Genomic DNA, 22,447 nt, shown 5'->3' with positions numbered 1-22,447 from the left:
ACAGTCATGTTTAATTTCAATCACCCTCACTGTGCCCTCTGGCATAGCCTGCAGGGATGGACTGGTCTGTAGGGAATACAAGAAAAGGCAGCTGAACAGTATCATGCCATGTTCTTTCTAGAGAGGGGAGTCTGCTACCTTTTTTTTTTTTTATTTTTATTATTTTTTTTAAAGGAACTTTGGGTTGGTCAGTTACCTGGGGGAACCCAGACGTGGACCCCTTGCTCACTGTGCTCAGTGAGTCAAAGCTGCACCTCCCTGATGAGGCCCAACAAGGCTGAAACAGTGTCTGGGGTTGCTGTTGGTACTCCTGTTCAAAGGAGGTTTGCCTGGCTTTTCGTGCTGGACTGGCCTTGTGGGTGGGACAAAGACTGATATGTAAATGGATATTCCTCCTTCGTGAATATTACAGTGAGCTAAAAGTGATGGTTGCGGACTCACAAAGTGGGGAAAAAAACACAGAACAGGTCATCATGGCATGTTCTTTCTAGAGACGGGCATCTGCTACCTTTTTTGTATTTGGTATATGGGGAACTCTGGAGATTTCCTGGTAGGCCTCTGCACCCTGGGCCTCTTTTGTGTGGTATTTCTGAATTCCTTCAGAGGAAAAGGATTGGGCTTGCTTAAAATGTGTAATAGGGGGCCAATTTATACTTCCAGGGCCTTTTTTGGTCCCCAGTCCATCCCTATATGGTCATCTTGATACAAGTGAGGTTCCTAACCCAGTTGATTTGTTGCAAGAAGGCTAGACTCACTAAGCTTTTGGGTGCATTGGAAGAAGCAGCTGTGCCCCCAACACGTTCCCTTGGCCAGAGGTAGGACCACTGTTTTTTTAATTGGTTAGCTGTGATGGACGAATCATGAACATTTGAAGTAAGTTTATCATCTGCCGCAGAAAAGGTTGCACCTTGAATTGGCTAAAAGGAACAAACATCTCATTTTTCAGTGGGATGGTGAAATTGCATTCCTTCACCCTCTGTTGCATGAATGCCCCTAGGTGCAATTTTATAATGAAGTCGAGTTATGTTTATTTTAATTCGCCTGTGTGTCAATTTGTGATTGCATAACAGTTTGAAAAGAACTCTGAATGGTACAATTAGGAACTTTATTGTAAAACCCCCACGCTGGGCCTCCCATGACTGCATGTAAGAGCCAGAGATCTCGAACATTCAGAGGTACTTTATCCCTCTCACTGCAGAGCTCCCACTATCCGACACTGGACACCCTTCTTTGTACTGAAGCCAGGGAAAGACTTGCACCAATGGGGAGTTTGGAAAATTAATTGCTGCTTTTATTTAGTGACGATTAGGGTGCCACACGCCTTTTCCGCTCTAACTGTGTTTCTTGAGCCTTTTCTACCTGGAAGGTCTGATTTCTGGGGTAGGCAGAGGTTTCCTTACAGTAGCCATGATTGGTGTAATGGCTGTCTTCCCTATTGTGTCCTCTGCTGCCATGTGGCCTTCTATTGCGGACAAACCTCCCCGGCCATCTTGGGTTGGGACTCAATCCGAGAAGGGCATGTGGTTGCCTGGTCTGTTTTTGAAGAGTTGGTCCCGTCGAGGTTCAGGGGGTCGCAGAAGGCTTCCAGGGCTTTCAGCTCTGCCTCTGGCTTCTCGGGTAGGTATTTCTGCACCCACGCTGACCGCAGCACTGCCAGGACTGTGATCCGACGGGGGGCTTGTTTCAGCATGCCCCACACCAAGGTCTACAACCAAAAAAAAAGAAATATGTTATATACGGCCGCTGCATTCCTAGACATCCAAACCAAGCATTTAGAACCCAAAAGGCAATGAAGGTATTTAAACAGCTTTGTGTGTATATAGCAGTGAGACCCTCGAACATAAGGGCCCAAACAAGCCATTTGACCCTGTGCACAAAATGACACTTCTGGACAATAAAATTCCGTTGTACGACGGTTTTTGTTTTTAATAAGTTACTGACACCTAGGTATATTCTGAAATAGTAGGTACCATAATTTATTGTGCGTTTGCAAGGCGCTTATACATCAAGTAAATTGTGTTTCAAAGCGCCCACCGGGCAGCAGGGAGGGAACATGAAAATGAAAGGCAATTGTAATAACAAAGAAGAGAAAGGAGTAGGAGGTCTTACTAGGCCTTGAGTGTTCAGAGGGTGCAAGTGATGAAGCAACTAACCATTACTCCTCTCTGTGCTGGCTCTCGTCCCCAAGTGGGTGATTTCTTTCGTGGAGAATGATTAGGAGAGACGAGTGGTCGACAATGTCGAAAGCAGCAGATGGGTCCAAAACGATGAGTATAGAAGAGAGTTTAGAGTGGAGAGCATCAGAGAGAAGGTTGGAGACCTGCACGAGTGCAGTCTCAGTGGGGTGTTTTCTATCGAAGCTCGATTGCAGTGGATCTCAGACTACTATCTTCATGATACTTAATCTATTGGCAGACCACCCACTCAAGGACCTTATGAATTATGGTGGAGGAAGGAACTTGGGCGATAGTTTGCGGGGATGTTTGGGGCAGCAGAGTGCTTCTTCTCTAGGGGTAAGACCGGTGCAGATTAGGAGGCAGGGAAGAGTCCAAAGGAGAAAAAGGTTAAAGAGCTCCGTGAAATAAGATCGTGATTGTGACTAAGTCTTTGACCATTTGGGGCGGAAAAGGGATGCTAGGAGAGCAAGATGGGTTGGGGCTATGAAGGATGGGTGCTAATTCAGTAGGAGAGGTAGGGAAGAAGTAGCTGAATGTAGAAGTGGTGGGGGGATGTGGTAGACAGGAGGGTTTGAGAGGGTAATAGAGGGCTGTGAAATTATATATTTTAGAGGAACTATAATGAGCACAGTCATTAACAGAAAGAGTGGAGGTGATGAATATTGGTTTGGGAGATGTGAATGTAGCCTGCAGGGTAGATTAAAGTTTGCATGGGTGATTTTGAAAGGGGAGATTGGGCTTGTGAAGTAGGTGTTTTTGGCAGAGTCCAGTACAGAGGTGAGGGCAGCAAGGGACATTTTGTAGGCTGGGAGTAGAGTAGGGTTCTGTAATTTGCCACAGCAAGGTTACTGACATGTTTGTTTTGAGGGTCTGAATTTTAGAGGTGATCTTGGGAGGATAGCTCAGGGGCAACATGCTCGCCTTGGAAGCAAGACGACACGGAGCAACACGGGTTCGATCCCTGGGTCCGCGCTTAGAAACCTCTGGGTATGCAGGGCGTTATAAATAACCTAGCTTCGAGGGGATTGGGTCCTCCGACGTATTCCATATCTATGACATGTAATCACCACAGCTGTGCTGCTTCAGAAACTTTTTCGGCTCCTGCGTCGATGACGTCGATGCGCCGTCGTCGAGGACCTCGTCCGACGTCATCCGATGTGATAAGTAGGACGCACGACGCCCATAGCCTCAGTTCCGTTTTTTCCGCGAACGTGTTGCTTCGTGTTTCTCGGTTTAAACGCCTCGACTCTTTGGAGTTCTGTTCTTCGAACCTGTTCATTTGTGAAAATCCTTCTGAAGATGTCTACTTCGTCTTCGACCCCGCGTCCGGGTTTCAAGAAGTGCGGGGAGTGTGGGTCCAAGATGTCGGTGACGGACTCGCACGACGCCTGCCTCTGGTGCCTCGGGGAGGCCCACGACACGGATGACTGTATCGACTGCCAGTCGCTCACGTCCAAAGCCTTACGCGAACGTAAGAAGAAGTTGTCGGTAGGTCGGGTGTCCAAGCCCCGGAAGTCGAAGTCTGCGGGGCTTTCGACGGATGATTCGAGGGGTGACTCTCCGTGTCATCGTCGGAAGTCTCGTGGGTCTCCTTCTAGGAGTCGGTCTCGCCACTCCTCTGCCTCTTCGAGGCATTCTCGGAAGCGCCGACATCGGTCGTCTTCCAGGTCCTCTTCGGAGGGCTCTGCCCGGCACGTCGCTTACCCCTCCGGCCGTGCGACGCCGGAGGAATGGGCTTCCTTCGGGAAGATGTTGGCGATTCTTGAGTCGCAGGGTACTCAGCCGTCCGCGCCCCCGAGTGGGGTCGGTCGTGTGAGGTCGAGAGACACCGCTCGCAAGAGTGGTCGGCACGAGTCACGGGAGAGGTCCCGTTCGGACAAGGGGACTCGTTCTCGACGTACCCGTTCCAGGTCCCGGTCCTCGACGCGTTCGAGACCGTGTGCACCTGTGAGGTCTTCGAAGAAGGCATCGACGTCTGTGGCGTCGAGGGCGTCGACAGGCTTTCTCGAGGCTCTGGCTCCGAGGAAGTCGTCGATGCCGTCGACGCTCAGGTCGTCGAGGGACACGCTCGGGGCTCCGGCCTCGAGGGCTGTGTCGACGCCGCCGATTCTGGAGGCGCTGCATCTGACGTCGACGCCGATTTCCTCGACGTCGACGCCGATCCTCTCGGCGCCGATGCCGGTTCTCTCGCCGCTGGCGCCGATTCGCTCGACGCCATCGACGCCTTTCGTGTCGGAGGTACCCCAGGGCACGGGTGGACCCCCTGGGAAGGCTCTGGTTAAGAGCAAGCACTCTCGAGTGCCTTCTTTTCGCCACCTGGACTATATTTCAGAGGCGGATGAGGATTCTGATGGCCTGGTTCCTAGTCAGTTTCCGGATGACATTGTCTCGGGCCATAGTCAGTTTGACGAGTTGAGACAGTCACTGCATGATGCCAGTGGACTGGACACCTCTCCGGAGGTGGAGTTTTGTAGGCCTGAGCTTGGCTCTCATGCTGATTCCTCGTACCGGCGCCTTATGGCTAGGGTTTCTGAGTACTTGGGATGGTCTGCTCCCCCAGGGGAGTTTGTGCAGGATGATCTGACAGACATCCTTGATGTTGGTCCCCCAACTGACCCGGTTCTGCCGTTCCATATGGCTTTACAGAGAAGGGTGGCGGCGGCTTGGACTGCTCCGGAGAGTCTCCCGGCGGTGGGCAGATCCTTGTCGCGGAAATACCGTCCAGCCAGTGGCGACCCCTGCTACTTGACCAGGCACCCCACTCCGGAGAGTTTGGTGGTGCAGGCGGCCACGTCCCCCGCGAAGCAGGCGTCGTACCCTACCATCCCTCCTGATAGGGACGACAAACGTTTTGATGGCTGGGCGAAGAAAGTGTTTTCTTCTGGTGGTATGGCGCTTCAGGCGGCCAACTCCATTTGTGCCTTGTCACGTTTCACGCACACTCTGTGGAACTGTGTTGCGTTAGCGGCTGAACATGTTCCCGAAGGGGATGAACGGGATGGTTTCCTTGCTATGGTCCAGGATGGTAAGGATGCCATGTGTGAGTCCGTTCAGTCGGGTTTGGACTTAGCTGAATGCGTCAGTAGGTCCATGGCGGCGAGCACCGTGATACGCAGGTTTGCGTGGTTGCGGAAGTCGGGGTTTGCGCCTGATGTGCAGTCCCGGCTCCTCAACATGCCCTTTGACGGTGAACACCTTTTTGGCAGCAAGGCTGACGAGAGCCTTGAGAGGTTGCAGACCTCAAAAGCTGCAGCGAAGTCGTTGGGCGCTGCAGTTCGCCAACCTCCGCCTTTTCGTCCTAGGGGACAGCAGTGGAGGGGTGGTTCCTTTCGCTATTACTCATCCTTCAGTAAAGCGAGAGGAGCTGGCAGTCAAAGAGGCCAACGCAGGGGTACCAGAGGTGGACGACAGGGTACCCGTGGTGCCAAGGCCGCTCGGGCAGTTGCCTCTTTGCCCTCAGGTAACGCCGCAGCCGCTCCCACTCTGTCGCCGGTTGGGGGAAGGCTGGCGCAGCATCTTGTAGAGTGGCAAGCCATTACTTCAGATGTGTGGGTTCTGGAGATCATAACCCACGGCACTGTCTTCCTTTTCGGCACAGGCCTCGCGACAATCCACCGGGGATCCTCTCTTTGCAGAGTTCGGATCCGCTCCTTGCGCAGGAAATTCAAGCCCTGCTGGAGAAAGGCGCCATAGAACTGGTGCCTGTAGCGGAGAGGAACAAGGGATGGTATTCCCCTTATTTTTTGATTTCGAAGAAAGACGGGGGATTGAGACCCATCATGGACTTGCGCGGTTTGAACAAACTCCTCAGGAAGGACAAGTTCAAGATGGTTACTCTCTCTCAAGTCCTCCAGGCCCTTCAGCTTCAGGACTGGTTGGTGTCACTCGACCTCAAGGATGCTTACTTCCATGATGCCGATCCATCCCAAGCACAAGAAGTACCTGAGGTTCGCGGTTGGCGACTCGCACTTTCAGTTTCGGGTCCTGCCGTTCGGATTGACCTCCGCCCCGAGGGTTTTCACCAAGCTCATGGTGGTGGTGGCAGCGCATCTCGGGCAAGGGGGGATTCACGTCTACCCCTACCTGGACGATTGGTTGATCAGGGGGAGCTCTCCCGAGCAGGTCCTGGATCATCTATCGGTCACCTGTCGCTCCCTTCACAGGCTGGGCTTCTCCCTCAATTTAAAGAAGTCCCATTTGACGCCAACACAGCGGCTCCAGTACATCGGAGCAGTGCTCGACACTTCCCTGGGGCAGTGTTTTCCTCCCCAGGTGAGGGCTCTTCACATTCAGCAGATGGTGCACAAGTTTCAGCATGCCCAGACGCTCCCAGCGTTCGAGTTCTTGAGGTTGCTCGGCCTCATGGCATCCTGCATTCTTCTGGTGCCAGAGGCTCGCCTGCGGATGAGATCTTTGCAGTGGGCACTCAAGACGCAATGGTCGCAGTCCTCCGGCAGGATGTCGGACTCGATTCAGGTGCCGTCCTCGGTCGCCCGGGACCTTCTGTGGTGGGCCGTCGAAGGCAACTTGATGAAGGGGGCTCCGTTTTGGCTTCCCTGGCCGGAGGTGACGATCGTGACGGATGCATCCCTCACGGGATGGGGAGCTCATGCCAACGGGCTGACAGTCAGCGGTCGTTGGTCTCCGTCGGAGTCCAGACTCCATATCAATCGGTTGGAGCTGAGGGCCATCGGGCTAGCCCTGAAGGCTTTTCTGCCGTCTGTGCGAGGGAAGAATGTCCTGATCCTGACGGACAACACAGTGGCCATGCACTACCTCAACAAAAAGGGGGGGGGGCAGGGTCACTTCCTCTGTGCAGGGAGGCGATGCAGCTCGAGTTCTGGGCCATCCAGCAGGAAGTTTCGATCTCGGCAGTTCATCTGGCCGGAGCCGAAAACGTGACGGCGGACGCTCTGAGCAGGCACAGCGCGATCTCTCACGAGTGGGAGTTGGCTCAGGAGATTCTCCTGGAGATCTTCGCCCTTTGGGGGACCTCTCAAGTGGATCTCTTCGCCTCCAGTGTCAACCGGAAGTGCGATTTTGCTCGCGGGAATTTCCACCAAAAGGAGCCTTAGGAGACGCGTTCGTGGTGGAGTGGTCATTCCCGCTGCTGTACGCGTTTCCTCCAGTCCCCGTCATCCCGCAAGTGCTGCGGAGGTTACGGAAGTTCGGTTCCCGGATGATCCTCATTGCCCCGGCGTGGGCTCGGAGGACGTGGTACCCGGACCTTCTCGACTTATCCATCTGCCCTCCACGTCGTCTTCCCTACCGAGACGATCTGCTCTCACGGGAGGGGGTCAGGTTCTCCATCCAGAGGTCAGATCCCTCAACCTTCACGCTTGGCTTCTGAAAGGTTGAGGTATAAGGATTGGGACCTCCCTGAGGACGTGATGGAGGTGTTGCTTTCGGCCCGAAGGCCAGCAACAAAGTCTCTGTACCGTTCTGCGACTGGTGCAGAGTTCAGAATGTGGATCCTTTTGCATGTGACATCCCCATGGTTCTGTCCTTTTTACTTTCTTTGGCCCACAGGGGCTTGCAAGTGGGTACCGTTAAGGGTTACCTGGCGGCGCTGTCCATCTTTAAGTGCTCGTCTGAAGAATGTTCTTACTTTAAAATCCCTTTGATTTCACAGTTCCTGAAAGGGCTCACTAATGTGTTCCCTCCGTCACCTTTCCTGGTGCCCGGTTGGGATTTAAACCTTGTTCTTAAGTTTCTTATGGGTGCTCCGTTTGAGCCTTTACATTCTTGCCCTTTGAGGCTGTTAACTCTGAACACTGTGTTTTTAGTTGCGGTTACTTCCGCTCGCAGAGTGAGTGAGTTACAGGCACTTTCAGTTAAGCCTCCCTTCACTGTATTTCACAAGGATAGGGTTGTCCTTAGAGTTCGTCCTTCTTTTCTTCCGAAGGTAGTGACGGAATTTCATTTGGCCCAGAAGGTTGTTCTTCCGGCATTCTATCCTCCTCCGCATCCTGGTAAGGAAGAGGAGAGGCTCCATAGGCTTGATCCTAGGAGAGCTTTGAGCTTTTATGTTTCACGCATGTCCCGGGTCAGAGTGGATGATCAACTCTTTATTGGTTACGCTGGGAAGCGTTTGGGACAAGCTGTGACGAAACAGACTTTGTCTCGCTGGATTATTTTGGCCATCTCGGAGTGCTACCGCTTGGCGGGTAAGGACCCACCGGCTGGCTTGCGGGCCCATTCTACCAGGGGTATGGCTGTGTCTACTGCCCTGCAGAGGGGTGTTCCTATTCGCAACATCTGTGATGCAGCCACCTGGGCTTCAGTACATACATTTGTACGTCACTATTCCCTCGATTCCATCCGAGCACAGGATCTGGCCTTTGGCAAGGCGGTCCTTTGCTCTGCTATTTGATTGGCTATTCTAAATTTTGATATAAATTCTTTCCCTCCTCCTTGCTTTTGGTACTGCTTTGGGAGTCTGTCATAGATATCAAATACGTCGGAGGACCCAATCCCCTCGAAGAAAAAGTTACTTTCTTACCTGGTAACGTTCTTTCGATGGGATGGTCCGACGACGTATTCCATATCGCTCCCGCCCTGCCTTCCCCGCTGCAGAATTTCTTTTGCGATTGCAGCTTACGTTCCGCAAGGCTTTGTGTCTGACTGGCAGTTGACTTATGTGTCACGTTCTGGGGGATAAAACTGCAACTGAGGCTATGGGCGTCGTGCGTCCTACTTATCACATCGGATGACGTCGGAGGAGGTCCTCGACGACGGCGCATCGACGTCATCGACGCAGGACGCAGACGCCGAAAAAGTTTCCGAAGCAGCACAGCTGTGGTGATTACATGTCATAGATATGGAATACGTCGTCGGACCATCCCATCGAAAGAACGTTACCAGGTAAGAAAGTAACTTGTTCATCTCATTATATATCTGAGGCTGATGTCTGGGACGGGAAGATGTGAATGTGCGAGCAGGTTCATGTTGGTCAAATTGAGTCCCAAGGCATGAAAAGGGGAGGGACACAGGAGAGGGGTCCACACATCAAGGGAAGGGTCAAGAGTCCTCCCTGAATTTCCTCTTAGTCATTTAGGAGGGGAGAAGAGTAGAAGGTGGAGGGACTGAGTTGTTAAAGTAAACAATTAAGTGATCACTGGATGAGGGGTCAATGGAGTGGTCAAAAGAGGAGAGTGAATTGTAGCGAGAGGCAAGGTCAAGATAGTTCACACCATACTGGGTGGGCTTGTCATAGGCAGTGGTCATGTAGGAGCAAGTTCTTTTCATGGCAGGTGGCTTCAGAGGGCCTGAGACGGTTGAAGTCCCCCAGTATGACAATGTGGATGTCAGTAGGTAGTGGCTCAAGGAGAAGATTCAGATCAGGGGAAGAGTAGTTGCGAGGACCAGGAGGTCTATGCAGAACTGGAATAGGAGGATCGAGGAATATATTGGCATGTTCAAAAGCAGAAAAGGTGGTCAGGTGAGGAGGAGCAGTATTGAGGACCTTACTGTTAAGGAACCTTACACTGCCCCCCTTCCGAACAAGTCGGGGAGAGTGGGAGAAGGTAGCATATGCTGTGAGGAGAACTGCTTGTGCGGCAGTCTCATGAGTGGCGATCCAGGTTTCTGCGATTGCAAGTAGTGAATGTGGAGGGTGATGTGTGGTCAGTGATGTAGGCAGACTTGTTGCAGATTGTGCATTGCAGAGGCCAGGTAAAAGAGGTGGTGGAAGGTGAGCCAGTTGTTTTGTGCTAGCAGGGGGTGGGAAATAGATATGGTTGGAGGGACTGGGAGAACAGGAGTGTCTTATTTTAGAGATGTAGGTGCATGGTGGAAAGAGGGAGATGGGAGTGGCGGGGGTGGAGAGTGTTGCTGAAGCTAGACCCAGTTGAGGTTGAAGACTATGGGAAAAGGGAATCGGAAAAGCGAGTAGGAGGAGGAATATAGCAATGTCAAAGTGCATGATGATGGGTAGGAGAAAAAGGCAAGCGAAGACATTGAAGGAAGGGTTTAGCCCAAGAGAGACAGTGAGTAGATGGGTGAGCAGAAAGGGAAGAAGGGATGGTTGGCTGAGAAGAAGTATGTTTTAAGTTCGCTGGTATGGGGTTATAGCTTGCCAAAGACCATTAACCGGCCCAAAATAGGACTTTCCCTTGCTCCAATGAGTTAACGGAAGCTGCGCCGTGCATGAATAGTCAATGGGTGGAAGCAAGAGTCTGGTAAAAGGTGATCTCTGCAAAGTCCTGGCTTGCGCAAGGGTTCTGGTCCTAGGCCCTTTCTGATCCATACAGGTCCAGATGGGGAGCTGCCCTGCCTGCAGACGCCTGAGCTGGATGCCCATAGGGAGACTGAATAAACGAAAGTAGTGTCGCATGACCCCTGGTAGCCAATCGCAGTGCTCCACATGACTTCCAGACAGGTTCCCGGGTGTTGTAGGCTCTGGGAGCTTTGTTTTGCAGGCAGTCCTCTCATGTGGTATACAGAGGCCTCAAACAAATCTGGATATGGCCATTAAAGAAAGGTCCCACACCACCAGACTGTTGCATGATCCTCTAGCAGCCAATTGCAGTGCTCCAGATGGCTTCCAGACATGCAAGCATTTGATAATTTGCAAGTTATGGGACTTCTCTTGGTGTTCACACGGTGAAGGTAGAGCTTTCAGCATGGCTTCTCTCCACAAGGAACTTGTTGGAAGATATTTTGCTGATGGACACATGAATAGTTAGAGAGTTGCCTTCCTGGTTCATGAGGGGAACCCAAGAAGTTATTAAAACAAAAAGTTTGCCTAAGAGAAATTACGTGGTTTCAGGGTATAGAGCAAATGGTCAAGGGCGTGAACACAGTTGTATTTGATAGTGATTGCCCAATGCTGGTTCTGCAAATCGTTAGAGGGAGGAGTACATGTGCATCTTCTGTAACAAAGGCAGTGGGTTGTAAGGAATCCAGTTGTTTTGTGATGAAACTTGTATCCTGCAGGCATTTATCGTAACCTCTTCCTATTTGTAAATAAAATATATTTTCAGCCAATACTTTATTCAGATTAAAAAATGATCCATGAAAGTTCATACATATTAAAAAAGATCTCAAACTAAGTTGTATACAAATCACATTAAAATGATCTGAAACAAAATAACTGTAAACCATTCATCCACAGCTCTTTTGGTCTCAAGGCACGTCACAAATGAGTTGGCAAAGCACAGGCTACCAAACCGGAGTTGGCATAAAACCAACAATAACGCTGGTCTGCATATTCTAATAGATGATTGTTTAAGAAGGGGATTTAGTGTTGACTTTCTAATCCCTGAATATGCTGGGCCAAAAAAAAGAAAATGGGTCAAATCTTTGAGGGCATTACAACAAACAAACCTCTTGATTGCCATAAGCCTGTAACCGTCCTTGGGGGCAACAGGTTGAACCTGGCCCAAGTAAAGGACATCCGTTCTTTCTTGTAATTAGTCCATACCAGATACTTGGAAATCTTATTAGTGGTTAATGTTATGAAGGCATGGTTTGTTGTCTTTGCCAATTCTATCTGCTTTTGTTTTCTTTCTAAAACGGTTTTAAATTCATCATGTTATTTGTTAAAAGTTCGAGCAATTATCATCATAGGATTGTCAAAGTTTCCAGAAGCATTTATCGAGGCCAAAGATTTCTTTGTATGACGCCCACAGAATTAAGACGGCCAGCTTCCTGTGTGGGTACATATTTAATTTTGTCTTCAAGGTTTTTTTGCTCCAAAATTTAATTTTATTGGCATTTCAAACAATACACTATCAACAATGTTCCCCTCTAACCCCAAAGTACCCTTCATCACCCCTCCATCGTCTCCCCTTGACCCTCGCCTCCACCTACCTCCCCCATGCAGTGGTTTGTATTCAAGTTACATATGTTCATGCCTTAAGCTCCAGCACCCCGTGAGGAACATACCTCTCCCATGCCTCTAGGGCCCCTTATCCGTAGGGGCCTGCAGTGCAATACCCCCAGGCAGCTACCCTGGCCCCCCATAGTAACTTGCCACCCCACCTGTCTTCGCCAACCTCACCCTGTCCGGGCCATTCCTCTTGCCCAATGCACTCAACACCCATACTTTTAGAAGAAGGGCACCCACTGGGCTTCAATGTTGGACTGGGACTATTCCAATAGATGTCAGAAACACAATGCAATAATTGGTGCAGACCTTTTCCACCGGCATGCGTCGCCTCTTCCCATTTTACAATCTAGGAGCAGGTGAGTGTGCGACCCCTTTCTTCTGTTTTATTGCATTAGAAGTGCCCCCAGGCTCTGTGTCCCCCGCGCTGCCCAGCCGCCCCTTCCTGGTTTTCCCCTCGCCTTCCCGCCCCCCACCCCTGATTAGTCCCAACGAGAAGGTCCCCCCTCTCTTTGCTAGTCCACCCAGGGCAGCCCTCTGCCCAGCAGCCCATCGGCTAAGGACCAGAGGCAAAGGACGGCTACTACAGGGACGGCACCAGATCGTATCTGCAGGTATCCGCAGGAGAAGCAAGAAGCCAACAATAAGTAAGTGGCGAAAGGGTGAGGCAAGAAGCAATTACTTCACGCTATATTACCCTACCACTCATCTAACAAAGCATCATCACTCTAAATTCGTTAGATCTGTAATATATTTGCATTTGAAAACTCTGTCCTATGCATGTGAAGGTTGAATTTAGAAGTGTGCCCAATAGCCCCTCCGTGAATTTAGAAGTGTGCCCAATAGCCCCTCTGTGTGAAACTGTGAATTTAGAAGTGTGCCCAATAGCCCCTCTGTGAAATGGTGACTTTAGAAGTGTGCCCAAAAGCCCCTCTGTGAAAAGTTGAATTTTGAAGTGTGCCCAATAGCCCCTCTGAATTTAGAAGTGCGCCCAATAGCCCCTCTATGAAAGTTGTATTTAGAAGTGCGCCCAATAGCACCTCGGTGAAAAGTTGAATTTAGAAGTGTGCCCAATAGCCCCTCTGTGAAACTGTGAATCTAGAAGTGTGCCCAATAGCCCCTCTGTGAAAGTTGAATTTAGAAGTGCATTTAGAAGTCGAATTTAAAAGTGTACCCGATAGACTCTCGGCGAAAGTTGAACTTAGAAGTGTGCCCAATAGCCCCTCTGTGTAACTGTGAATTTATAAGTGTGCCCAATAGCCCCTCTGTGAAAAGTTGAATTTAGAAGTGTGCTCAATAGCCCCTCTGTGAAACTGTGAATTTAGAAGTGTCCCCAATAGCCCCTCTGGGAATTTAGAAGTGTGCCCAACAGTCCCTCTGTGAAAAGTTGAATTTTGAAGTGTGCCCAATAGCCCCTCTGTGAAAGTTGAATTTAGAAGTGCATTTTGAAGTCGAATTTAAAAGTGTACCCGATAGACTCTCGGTGAAAGTTGAATTTAGAAGTGTGCCCAATACCCGCACATTGAAAGTTGAATTTAAAAGTGTGCCCAATACCCCCTCTGTGAAAGTTGAATTTAGAAGCGTGCCCAATAGCCGCTCATGGAAAGTTGTATTTAGAAGTGCACCCAAGTGCCTCTCTATGAAAGCTGATTTTAGAAGTGTGCCCAATAGCTGCTAGGTAAAGTTGAATTTAGAAGTGCATTTAATAGCTGAATCTAGAAGTGTGCCCAATAACCTCTCTGTGAATTTAGAAGTGTCCCCAATAGCACCTCTACGAAAGTTGAATTTAGAAGTGGGCCCAATAGCCCCTCTGTGAAAGTTGTATTTAGAAGTGGGCCCAATAGCCCCTCTGTGAAAGTTGTATTTAGAAGTGTGCCCAATAGCCCCCTTGTGAAAATTGAATTTAGAAGCGTGCCCAATAGCTGCTCATGGAAAGTTGTATTGTATTTAGAAGTGTGCCCAATAGCCTCTCTGTGAAAGTTGAATTAGCATATCTAAGGTCTAGCAACACTTCAAAACGGCCTAATATCTGCAAGCTAGTACAAATACTACACTAAAACCTAGAATAGGTGAATAATATCATCCAGCTTCGTGGAACCCTGAAATCAAGATTACTGTCAGCCAGTGATATAGCCGAACTTATAAAGTCCAATAAACTGTAAATTGCACTTGAAACTACACCTAACAGCTCGTACCAAGCATTAATGCACCCACTCCACCAGAGTTTGTCGGAAACGAACACCGTGGACCGTCCCCACTTCCCGAACTGCCTCCCGTCCCCCCCTTCCCAAATCATCCCACCCTCCTTCGCATTCTCTACCATTCCCCTCTCCAAACACCAAGCCAGAGGGGCACGATGGCGAGCCAACCACCCTAAGACCACTCCTCCCCCAAACCCCACCACCGACCAGCCAACGTTAACCATGCCCGCTCCTCTCACTATCCTACCGGGCACGCCTTGCCCACAAACCCTTGCCACCTTCCCCCAGACCGCTCCCGTTCCCCTCCCTAAAAACTGCACGCCTAGCCCCAGCAAGAACCGAAGCCGCATCCCTCTCCCCCTCTGATCCCCCCTACCCTCTCTCACACTCCAATCGCAACAAAGATACTAAAGAGGAAACATGCCTAGTCCCCCTCAATCTCTCAGCACTCTTCGCCTCCCCTGTCTCGACCCACCACCTCCTTCCCCCATGGCTTCACCGTTCCTGAAACCCCTCTCCCTCGATTTCTTATCAACTGAAACTCCTAACCGCCCACACCCCACCTTCAAATCCCCCGAGCCAAACCTGATCATCCTAACACACGCAGCCACCCAAGGCCCGCCAATTTTTCTGCTCGCTCACTATTCCCATCGATCATCACCCACCCTAACCCTCTCCCGCTCCAGATTCCACTCTCTCCGCCACCACCCCCTTCTGCTCCAGCTCCGAGACCAACCTCGCCTGCCGATGTGAACTGCATCCTATTTAATGCCCGATCCGTAGCAAAAAGCAGACGCTGCATCTTTGACCTCCTCGCCTCTGACAAACCAGACCTGGTTTTCATCACTGAAATTTGGTTCTCTGACGACTTTGCCCCAATCGCTAATGAAGCCTTCCCCGCAGACTACTCCCTCATCCCACTGAACCGTCCCTCTAGAGGAGGGGGAATAGCATTCGTCTTCAAGTCTCTCTTCCACGCCTCAATCATAGACAACCGACCTTCCATTCCTTCATGCGAATCTCCCCTCGTTAAACTATCCCTCTCCCCGTCGCTCTCGCACAGCTTCCTAATAATCTACAGGCCCCCTGGCTACGATAGACAATTCGCAAACAACCTCTGCGACTCTATTGCCACCCCTTCAACTAAACCATCCCAACCTCACCCTTCTTGGAGATTTCAACATATGGCTCGACATCCCCACCAACACTATGACACACTCTCTGGTTGACGGTTTAGACGCAATTAACCTCCAATCCCACATAAATGGCCTGACTCACTATAAAGGACACACTCTTGATGCCATCTTTAGCTCCAACACCCGGATTCACTTAAACCCCACCCACCCCTATCATCTGGTCCGATCACTTCATTGTCTCTTTTGCCATTCGCTCACCTGACCCCTTCCCGTACTCGAATCTGAACCTCTGAATCTACGCAGATGCTGGAAAAAACTAATAATCGTCCCGGGCCTAGTCAACGCACTCCTCCAGTCTCCACCACCTACCTGCCAACTCAATAAACAACTAACCCCTCACGCCTTTGACTCATGGCTCAACGCATCTCTGATGCGGCTCACACCCCCTTGCAAACGATCAACCTGCCGTGGCCTCTTCCCCAGATGGTTCACTCTTGAGTTGAAGACCACTAAACAACTATATAAATACCTCGAACGCAAATGGCAGAAAGACAAAACCTAGGACAGCAGGGCCACCTTGGCCCGACAACTTTATCAGTACAAGGCCGAAATCCGGAAAGCAAACAAAGTCCACTACAACTCCCGAATCCTAAACTGCAAAAACCCAAGCAAAGAACTCCACAAAATCATCTCCGAATTCACCAATCCGGCTTGCACCACGACCGTCCCAACCCCCTCACAATCTCTGTGCGACTCACTCTCCCTCCACTTTTACACCACGGCTCTCGAAAGAACAAATACTCTAGCCACCAAACTGGCTCTCTTACATCCGCAAGGCAATGCCCCCCCCCATACCGGCCAGCCCACCAGCTGTGACCACTACACAACGAACGTTTGAATCCTTTAGTCCAATATCACCAGAGCAATTTCTCAAACTTCTATCTGCCCGCAAACCATCTGGCTCTCCGCTGGACCCTTGCCCAGCCACAACCCTCAAAGAAATGTTCGCTTCCACCAGCGCAGGAGAACACGCAAGATCCATCATAAATGCATCCCTTTCCTCTGGTATCTTTCCCGATGCATTCAAAACGGTTCATGTCAAATCTCTAATTAAAGAACCTTCCCTCGACCCTCTCGAGCCCAAAAACTACTGCCCCATCTCAAACACCATGTTCCTTGCCTAACTCATTGACCGAACCGCCTACTCCCAACTAAATGCCTTTTTTCGAAGCCAACAATCTCCTAGACCCCGCACAGTCGGGTTTCAGAGCCCGTCACGGAACTGAAACCACCCTAACCTCAATTTGGGATGACCTTAAAATGACGGCAGACCCCGCGGATGCACCGCACTAATCCTTCTTGACCTATCCGCGGCCTTTGACACAATCAATCACTCAATCCTCCTAGACCGCCTCCACTCCCTAGGAATTCGTGGAACCGCTCGTAAATGGATAGCTTCATTCCTCAAAGATAGGTACCAAATAACAATACTCCATCTATACCTCCCAAGCCCGACCAGTCGACACGGGAGTCCCACAAGGAGCATGCCTATCCGCCCTTCTGTTCAATCTCTACTTGATCACCCTCCCACCAATAATTTGTACGCACAACATCCTGTGTTACAACTACGCCGACGACACTCGACTAATTCTAAAACTCCTGAACTCAAAACCCAACTCCCGACCTGACCTGGCCTCCTGCCTCCTTGACATAGAACTCTGGATGACCCAAAGCCACCTCTTGTTAAACCCCTCCAAAACGGAAATCATGGTATGTGGCAACTCCAAACTTCTTCCGCACCCACTACCCTGGCCATCCGCCATGGGCAACACACCGACCCCCTCCAACTCAGTGAAAAATCTTGGATGCACCCTTGACTCTGACCTAACACTCTCGCCCCAAGTCAACAACGTCTCAAAGTCCTGCTGCTATCACCTTAAAACGCTTAGGTGCATCTTTCCGTATCTCTCCTTTCCCAACAGACTCTCCGCGGTCCAATCGTTATATCAAGACTGGACTATGCAAATCCCCTATAACTCGGAGTCCACGCGTACCAACTGAATAAACTCAAAAGGGCACAAAACGCGGAAGCCTGTTACGCTCACCTGGCTCCCACAGGGGCGTCGATCGGACCCGGACAGCTGCGACCTCCTCCAACGTGAAGCGTAGTGCAGAGATGACAGACTGGACTGGACCGCCTAATCTCGTCTGCTTGACCCATAGAAATATTCTCCTGCAAGTGGAGAAAGGGATTCAGCCACCCATGGATTTTAGTAATGGCACCCCACTGTTCTCCCCACTAATCAACACCAATATTCACTTTCTGTAAAATCACCTTATGTTTATAAATGATGAGCTCTCCATCCTGCGTGGAATGCAGGGGCGCGTAGATACCAGTTACTTCACTGGTTTGAGGGCGTTGGAAGAGTTCCGAATGAATATTGACTCTGAGGTTCCAGGCGAGAACCCGTAAGTATAAAGTTCAAAGAGTTCAATATGTCCAATGTTCACTCTTGTACATTCCTTTCTTGTGTTGCAGCTGGGTCCAAGGGAAGATTGTCTTGTGGCAGCTGATGGTGTTGAGGTAAGAGTCTGTATTACCCAACACTGTCCGGCAAAAGATGCGTGTGTTTAAATTGCTGGTTTCTCTCTCCTTGCGTGCGGCGTAAGAAGTTGCGGTTTGTTACAGAATAATGCCTCCGGTTGTTAATCGGGTAAGTCTATGTTGGAGAGGTTGTATTTGTTGGCTCTCTCGGCTCACCTTATGTTTCTTTTGTCCCCTAGATGGTGGAATTTGGCGGAGAAAATGATGGAGGCTGCGCCGGATCGAAAAATGCTATGAGGACTGGTGAGTATGGCGTGGCGCTGCAGCTGGCGATGCGACGCGTGTAGAATAATGTCCTTTTCAAGTTCGAAGACGTGATGGATCTGGAATTCAGGTAAGGATTGAAATAGTATCTGTTTTCTAACCTTTCCTCCTTCTTTCTTCTATTGCTAGGAGCTCTGGATTTGAGACGGGCGTGGCTGAAACTGGATGCTGACTGCAGGCACGGTGAGCATTACGCTGCTGGATGCAGAATAACACAAAGCATGTGCTGCTGCTATTCGGGCGTGGTTTAAATGGCCTCCAAAGTAGTTCCAGGTAAGAAGTCCCTAGAACCACACCTGAGTAAAAAATAGTCCCTGTAGAAAAATAGTCCCATCCAGGCCTCACGTTGGCTTGGATTCATTTGCATCATGGTCTGCATGAGGTAAGTAAAGTCTATGAGCCTGGCGCCAGGACTGATTTCTATTATGAGCCTGGCGCCTATGGCGCCAGGACTGAACCCAGACAGCCCCCAGCCGGGGCTGCTGGGGTTTTATTAAATACCTGGATGCCTGCTCCCGGGGCTGATGGGCTTGATCCGGATGCCCGGGGGTAGGCATCATGACAGAGCCAAAATGCTACTTGCGCTCGGCCCAAGAGACCACATCTCCCCAGCCCTTAAGACACTGCACTGGCTTCCAGTAGCCCGAAGGGTGACTTTCAAAACCTTATGCATCTCCCATCGCGCACTGCAAAAATCGGGACCTCAATATCTGCAAGACAAGCTAAAAAAAACCCTATCACCCCGCATGCACCCTAAGATCAAGCTCAGCCGGCCTCCTAGTCATACCTAAGACAAACTGAGTCAGGTTAGGCGGATCATCATTCTCAGCCTTGGCCCCCACGCTGTGGAACTCTCCCACCCCACATCCGCCTAACTGAGGATTTAACGTCTTTCCGCAAACTGCTGAAAACCTGGTTCTTCCCCTAAAACCAACCCGTACCAAACTAACCCAAACAGACCAACAGCATCTCAATGACACCAATCCAACAAACTACCTGATGCGAGAAACTGACAGCTAATAACCCCTAATATAAACTAGAAGGACAAACGGAATAAACAAGTAAAGTAGATCAAAGCAGGGAAGTGGTTAATAAGAATAAATCATAGGGAAACAGTAAAGAAATTTAAACTCCTGAAATGGACATAATGCATGAGGAGTGAAAGAAGTGAATGGCGTGGATGAAATAATTAGAATGGATGAAGCGTGTGGAACAGATGAATGCACTAAGTGGAAGAACGCATGAGTGGAAGAAAAGATTACTATATAGTTCGAATGAGTGTGCAAATCGAATGAGTACGTAGATCGGACGAGTGTATAGAATGGATGAACATGTTGAGCGGATGAGTGTGTATAGCGGTTGGGTGTGTAGAGCGGACGAGCCTGTAGAGCGGATGAGTGCGTAAATAACAGAGAAGCGAGTAGAACGCAGGAGTGCTTAGAACAGATGAATCTGCAGAACGGATGAGCATAAAGCTGATGAGTGTAGAACAGTTGAGTATGTAGAGCAGATGAGTATGTAGAACGCAGGAGTGTGGATAACGGATGAGTACAGAAGTGCGGAGAGTGTGTGGATCGCTGGAGCAGATGAATGTATAGAGCGGATGACTGTGTATAGAGCGGATGGGAGTGAGTGTGGTGGAAAGGAGGGCATGCGTGGGGCAGACTGGAGCGCACAGCGCAGACGGGAGTACATGAGTGCGTTGAGTGGACCGGAGTGTGTGGAGCAGACTGCAATGCATGGAGTTGATAGGAATGCATGGAACCGACTGGAGCGCATAGAATTGCGTGAGGTATATAGTATGGTTTGGAATGCAGAGAACATTTGAAAGAGCATATAACCCATCATATCACACCTCACGCTTACGCTCTCCTTTACACCACCACTCAACTAGAACACAGAGATACTATGACACCATTCGGTATAACTGTTCTCATACCAACATCCGCCGCACACTCCCCATTATTCTAAGTAAACACTGCTGGTTACACACCCCCAGCCAGGCGTTCTCCTCAGGCCTAATGCAGCCACGTTCGGTCTGGATAAATCCTGCCAGAATGAACACATACTCCTGATCTCTCAACCACCACACCTATTGCTAAGAAGCAGCTATTACACGAATACCGCACCAGCTGCTCACATACCCGGTGCTCACACGCACCTTTGACTCGCTCTACTGATCTGAACTTCGGTTCCCAAGGGCCTTCAACCTACCACCGCCTTCAGACCATACCAATGGTATATAAGGCGCTACATAAATGCAAAATAACATAACATAACTGGGCCAGACAACATCTAGCTGCTACCAGCATAACCTGCACCATATGCCCATTTTCCTCCTCCCCCTCCTGCACCCCAAAAAGGAGGAACCATGGTGAGAAAACCCACTGTGTATCCCGTCGAATACTCTAACTCACGATAGGATGTCTCTCCAGTAGGCTTGAACCTTGTGGCAGCCCCACTACATATGACTGTAGTCCTCTCTCGCCCGCTTACACTTCCAACACTGCAGATCCTGCCACCTGCCCATCTTTGCCAGCACCTATGACAAGTAGTGCCATCTGTGCAACATCTTCAGGGCCTGGTGTCTATACTGGAGGGATGCCGTGGTGTGAGTGGCCTTCCTGCACATCAGTACCAACACAATGACCCTGGATAACCACGCAATAAGCCCATCCGAGTCAGCAGGAGCTGCTCAAAGTTTGCCAACCCACTGGCCCACCTGCCAACACCCCTTTCAGCTGGAGGTACCCGAACAAAGAGTTTTCCCACACCCCCAGACACTCCTCCAATCTGTCCAGGGCCATGAATAACCTCCCCCCCCCCACATTTGACCAGCAAGACTCAACCCTGCCTCCCAGAGTCACTCCCCCAAGGAGACTGGGGCCAGGACCACGTTGTCCATCAGCACCAATTGCTTGTTGGTGTGTGGGTTCAAGTGGTCCACATTATGCAAAGCTGGGTGGCCCTGTAGTAAGTGTAGGGATCCGGAAACCCCAATCCCCCCCGCCTTGTTCGGCAGCATCAGTGTCCCGTGGGCAGTCCTATGTTTAGACCCCGCCAGGAGGAATTTTAATAAGGCTGTCTTGACTTTCTCAAAGAAGGACTTTGGAACCTTCACCGGGAGCATTTGAAATAAGGATAGAAATGTGGGCAATATTACCATTTTAATACAATTTAATCGTGCCATCCATGTAAGTTTTAACCTTACCCACCGCTCCATATCCTTTCGTACTGCTGCCCATAGTGGAAGGAAATTCCTGGGGAAGAGCTCTCCATACTGGCATGACACCTGAACCCCTAAGTACCGAAAGGAGTCTTCCTGCGTCCAGAAGGGCAAGCCCCCTATTTAGTCCCTCTACGCCCTCGGTAAATCCCCAACTACGCAAGCCAATGATTTCCCTAGGTTGACTCTGAAGCCAGATAGCTCCCCATACCTTACTATCCCCTCAAGTATGACGGGACAGACTGAGCAGGCTTAGTAATGTAGAGCAGGGCATTGTCTGCAAAAAGGCTGACCTTAAATGATAACCCCATATACCGTCATCCTTCATCAACCCGCAGCCCATGGCTCCATCACTAGTGCATAAAGCAACAGGGAGAGTGGACGGCCCTGCCTTGTCCCCCGTCGTAAGGGGAAGGCCTGCGACATGTGTTCAACTTTCGGAAATTCCTAATCCCCTGCACATCACCTGTCAGCTTCCAACTTCTTCATGAGCATCTCCATTCCGTTCGCCCACCAGTTCTGCCGTAGCGTGCCTCACCTCTCCTTCTGTGACCAGGTGGAACTTATCCCCTTGCCATTCAAACATCAGTGCAAAGGGGTGGCCTCATCTGTACCATGCCTCTTTCTCTTGGAGACACTTGGTTAGGGGCATGCATTTCTTGCATCTTGACAGCGTTTGGGCTGAAAGTCTTAGAAAACGGCCACTCTGGACTCCCCAAATTCCATGTCTCCGAGGCGCTGTGCCTTTTTTGAGTCTCTTCACCTTGTCGCCATAATAGTGCATCCGGGCCAAGACACTTCTTGGTTCTCTGCTTCCTCCTCAGGCCCTGTGCACTCTGTCAGTAGTTACCTTCTTGCCTTCCTTGGACCCCTTGATCATTCCAATTATTTCTTGTATTTTGCATTCCAGGCCCCCGGGGGACTCCACTTCCCTTAGCCCAAAAAAACGGAGGTTGTTGCGTCCCTCCCAGTTTTCAATGTCTTCTATCTTAAGATGTAACTCCTCTTC

The 22,447-nt window shown here is 50.2% G+C and overlaps 1 protein-coding gene across 4 annotated transcripts in view; it reads right to left on the bottom strand.

The window, feature by feature from the left end:
- Positions 1-1,265: 1,265 nt before the first annotated feature.
- Positions 1,266-22,447, bottom strand: part of TSSK4 (testis specific serine kinase 4) — a 2,423,787-nt gene continuing 2,402,605 nt past the window's right edge. For all 4 annotated transcript variants that reach the window (XM_069633969.1, XM_069633967.1, XM_069633970.1 and 1 more), the window contains one exon: positions 1,266-1,705. In XM_069633969.1, coding sequence (XP_069490070.1) covers positions 1,463-1,705 — 243 coding nt within the window. In that variant the 3' untranslated portion in view covers positions 1,266-1,462. The remainder of the gene's footprint in view (positions 1,706-22,447) is intronic.

The sequence above is a fragment of the Ambystoma mexicanum genome, chromosome 13 (assembly GCF_040938575.1).
Source record: "Ambystoma mexicanum isolate Mex_15411 chromosome 13, UKY_AmexF1_1, whole genome shotgun sequence".
NCBI classification, from domain to species: domain Eukaryota; kingdom Metazoa; phylum Chordata; class Amphibia; order Caudata; family Ambystomatidae; genus Ambystoma; species Ambystoma mexicanum.
This window is presented reverse-complemented; position numbering and strand designations above follow the sequence as displayed.